The sequence below is a fragment of the Poecilia latipinna genome, unplaced genomic scaffold, assembly GCF_001443285.1.
Source record: "Poecilia latipinna isolate Pla-1442-1.1 unplaced genomic scaffold, P_latipinna-1.0 Scaffold3735, whole genome shotgun sequence".
Lineage (NCBI taxonomy): Eukaryota > Metazoa > Chordata > Actinopteri > Cyprinodontiformes > Poeciliidae > Poecilia > Poecilia latipinna.
Genome location: NW_015116351.1, coordinates 14,755 through 19,186, shown reverse-complemented (window position 1 = coordinate 19,186; position 4,432 = coordinate 14,755). Strand labels below are relative to the sequence as shown.

At 39.9% G+C, this 4,432-nt stretch overlaps 1 protein-coding gene across 3 annotated transcripts in view; it reads right to left on the bottom strand.

The window, feature by feature from the left end:
* Positions 1-4,432, bottom strand: part of LOC106941540 (epidermal growth factor receptor substrate 15-like) — a 30,666-nt gene that overhangs the window by 19,435 nt on the left and 6,799 nt on the right. For all 3 annotated transcript variants that reach the window (XM_015024596.1, XM_015024594.1, XM_015024595.1), the window contains exons 2-3: positions 3,821-3,982; positions 2,921-3,118 (exon numbers count right to left, since the gene is read on the bottom strand). In XM_015024596.1, coding sequence (XP_014880082.1) covers positions 2,921-3,118; positions 3,821-3,952 — 330 coding nt within the window. In that variant the 5' untranslated portion in view covers positions 3,953-3,982. The remainder of the gene's footprint in view (positions 1-2,920; positions 3,119-3,820; positions 3,983-4,432) is intronic.

Sequence of the window (4,432 nt, the reverse complement as noted above, 5' to 3'; positions counted from 1 at the left end):
AGGTGGGTCTTATAGGAGATAACGTTCTTTGAGGTTATTTTCAAAAGAAAACTTTAAATTGTCCAATAAGCCTCATTGGAAGCATATTCTAATTTATTGACATGACTGTATGTGTATTAATTTTAGAGCTACATGTTGCTTTTGCTTGGATGAAAAGTGGGTGGTGGCACAGCACCACCTGCTCCTAATGACCAGTCAGCTCCTTCTCCAATCCTGGTTAAGTTCTCGACCTGCTTGAGTGAACAATAGCATTAGATTTGCAAAATTATATTAAATAACAAACATTACTTTTGGAATGATTTTGGAATGTCATTTGGAGCCTAGATATAAAAGTTTGGTTATAATGCACAGTATCATATTGTATCATATTTGGGAAAACAAAACACAGCAAACCAGCACAAAGTGATAGAGGGTTCATAATGTGGGATGTTGTTGCCATGTTTGCCGTTTATTGTTCATTTTGGAACAGTTGTAACTTATGTAAGTGTAATTTATAAACCTGACCGCAAAACTACTGCTGCTCCTCCTTCACCATTGCGTTGTCAGAAGAATGTTAACACTTGGGGAGTCAGAGGAAGTTTACTCAACAATACTAAGTATATCTTCTAACGTCTGTCATTTTTTCAGTCTTGACATATGCAAAAGGATCACAATGGCTTATGGCTTGGCTTTGTACTTGTGTAGTGCTTCACACTACAGTCATTCATCCATTCACACACACACGTTCATTGTGGCAAGCTACTGGGTAGTAGCCACAGCTTCCCTGGGGCTGTCTGACAGAAGCGAGGCTGCCATGCACTGGCACCACCTGGCCAGCTGACCACCAACAGTAGGCAAGGTGGGTGAAGTGTCTTGTCCAAGGACACAATGATGGAGGCAGGTGAAGCGGGGATCGAACCAGCAACCCGATTGTGGGATGAACTCCTACAAACATTGCCACCATTGCCCTACAAGAACTGTAGTATTTTCTCATCACAGCAAAAGGCTTTTGAAGGTCTGAAAATTGCTAAATCAAGATGTTTCTGTGTGAAGTTTGTATTATGTCTTTACATGCATAGATTTTCTCCAGGTTTTCCCCACAGCTCAAAAACATTCATATTTGTTTAAATTACCATTCTAAATTGACTTGACCTTTTCATGAGTTTTACTCCTCCTCTTATTGAATGGTTTTATTATTTTTTTAACAAACATATCACAGCTTGTTAGAGTCAACACCCTGTCAGAGCCAAGGTCCATCATCACTGGAGTTCACTAAGGCTGTGTTACTTCTGTCTTCTTCACTATTTACACAAACAATTGCATCAGCAGTTGCCCTAGGAACTATGTTTTTAAATTCTCTGACAAAACTACTATTCTTGGCTTGCTGTATGAAGACATGAACTCCTCAACATACACCATATTGCCAAAAGTATTCGCTCACCTGCTCTGACTCGCATATGAGCTTAAGTGACATCCCATTCCTAGTCCATAGGGTTCAATATGATGTTGGTCCACCACTGCAGCTAGAACAGCTTCAACTCTTCTGGGGAGGCTGTCCACAAGGCTTAGGAATGTGTTTATGGGGATTTTTGACCATTCTTAAATGTGACCATTTTTGTCACTCCAGATACCACTGCATCCAATGCTTAGCATAACACTTTGTGATGCATGGCTTGGATGCAGCTGCTATCACAGTTCCATGATGGAATTCACTGAGCTCCTGAGAACGAGCCATTCTTTCACAAATGTTTGTAAAAACAGTCTGTATGCTGAGGTGTTTCATTTTATACACCAGTGGCCATGGAAGTGATTGGAACACCATATTCTGATCATTTGGATGGGTGAGCAAATATGTTTGGCAATATAATGTATATTAACGAGGTCCAGTCCTTTGTTCAGTGGTGTGATGACCACCACCTTGTTACCAGTGCCAGAAAATCCTGACTGTCCCCAGGTCTCTAGGTGACAACTTTTTATAGTCATGACCAAGAAATAAACCAGGTCTGTTCTTCCAGATATCTGAGTGTTCACCTAAATAATCTGTTAAAGAGGAAAAATCCTTTTATTATGTTGTGCTCCTGCCTACAGTGGGAGATTGTATTCTTTAAATAGACTCAGAGACTTACGCCGTTTTCGCACTGCAAGGAAAGGAACGGTACAGGTTCAAAGTAGGGCCGACCGTGTTTGCATTAGAACTTCCGACCCGGTTCCACCCGGCTCCTTGGAACCACAGAGTTGTGGTTCCAATCCCACCGGCCAAATGGGGCCGCTTAGAATCAGCAGCTGATTGGTCTAGAGTCAACCGTTGATCGGTTCTAGCTGGCTCTCACTAAACTGTTCATACTGTATTTTGTAAAGAGTGCTCTTTTTAATATTTTTGTTATTATTATTATTATTATTATTATTTTTAATTTGCAATGAATTCCTCTCAATATTCTGCTGCTACCTGGTCCCATGATGAGGTCATTTTTTTTCCTCCGCTTACTCCCTGATGAACGAGTACAGAATGAGTTAGATCGGTCAACGAGGAATGAGAAAGTTTTCTGCCGCATCTCTGAGGAGAAGGCTTCGGCCGCTACATCGAAACCATTGTTTAGTTTCAAAAAATAATGACGTCAGGTACAGCTTCGATGCCGCCCTCAGTTATATGCAAACACAACAGGGCTGCAGTTCGGGTGGAACCAGACCGAAGCGTGCCGATCCGTTCCGTCCCTTGCAGTCCGAAAACGGCTTTAGAGGTTAACCATGTTTTTCATTCTATTTATTGGAAATCATCATCAGGTTTGGAATGTCAGCGTAGTATGGCAATCTATCCAACAGCTGTTACATTTTCCACCACCTATATTCAAATTCATTTTAATTCTATTCAAAAAATACTTTTATTGATCCCAAAAGGAAATTAAATAACAGAAGAAGTCATTAACATGCTGTTCCTTCTTACCTGCAGGATCTCTTCATAAGACTGTCTGATGGAGTCTTGGAGGGGAGTGTCTCTCTCTCGAGCCTCCTCCACCTTCCTTTTTGCTCTCTTCACCTCCTCCCTGAGCTTTTTCAGCCTCCACCGAGCTCGGGCAAGTTCTCTTTCATACTCCTCCACCTGGCTCTCATTTTGTGCTTCTTCTGCTTGCAAGGATAGTATCTATGAACAAACAAGCTCATTCAGTTTTAAAAAATGTTTTTGCTTAGCATTAGGTCATATGGAAGTTAATATTCACTTCAAATTTATCTGCAAATCAACATAAGCACCATTTATTAATAATGAGCAATAAAATCACGCCTTTATGTATACAATGGCTTCAAAACTATTCATACCCCTTGAACTTTTCCATATTTTGCCACATTGCAACCACAAACATTAATATATATAATTGGAATTTTATGTCTGCGATGAACTAGCGACCTGTCAAGGGTTTACCCCGCCTCTCACCCAAAACAGTTGCTGGCGATAGGCAGCAACACCCCTCCTGACCCCGCTAGGGACAAGGCTGTACAGAAAATGGATCAATGGATGGATGGAATTTTATGTGAAGTAGAAAGAAAATTATCAAAACATCTGAATCAGGCCCATGGTGACTCTGGACCAAAGGCAGAGATTCACAGCTCAGAGGAGGAATCTATCCACAGGACAACTATTAGTCATCACTGCACAAATGTGCAAGAAGAAAGCCATTAAAAGAAAACCTAGAACTAAAACTTTTTGCAGTTTTCCAGAAGCCATGTTGGACAAGGCAAACATGTGGAAGAAGAAGCTTAGGTCAGACCAGAACAAAATTCATCTCATTGGATCCCTTTTCATAGTAATGGGCAAATAATTCACCCTACACAAGTAAGTCTTTGTTACCTTTTGACTTTCTTCATAGCAGAGTTGTCTGGTTGCCTTTATCTGCTGGATCAATTTCTCTTTGTGTTTCTCAAATTTCACCATGGTCTCTTCTAAGTCCTTACAGTCTGATTGCTGCTCCTGAAGTTCCATGTTCTCCACTGCCAATGCATTTTCCAGCTCCTGTAAAAACACAAAAACAGACACAGACATCAACAATTTAGCTGAAATAATTCTCAGTATCAGGAACATGCTCTTTGATGTTTGAGATAAGAAGCACATTTTAGGTGTTTACACATTTAAAACATACCATATTCCAGAGAAGATTAGAGTTATGGGTTTCCAACATACCAAATAGCACAATGAAACAGAAACATTTCTAAAATTTGCCATACATATTTATTGACTGAGATGTTGCTAATGTTGCTAGGCAGCAGGCTTCATTAACATCCATTCCGATGGATGTTAATGTCAAAGGAGGTTGAATAGTATGAAATAGTGTGAAGTTCAAATTTTAAATCGCTCAAGAATATGAGAAAGTTTAATTAAATCTAAGAGGCATCAAACTTTTAATCTCCACTTTAGCCTTAGTTTTGTTAATTACAAAAATGTTGCTAACTTTTATTGGTAACA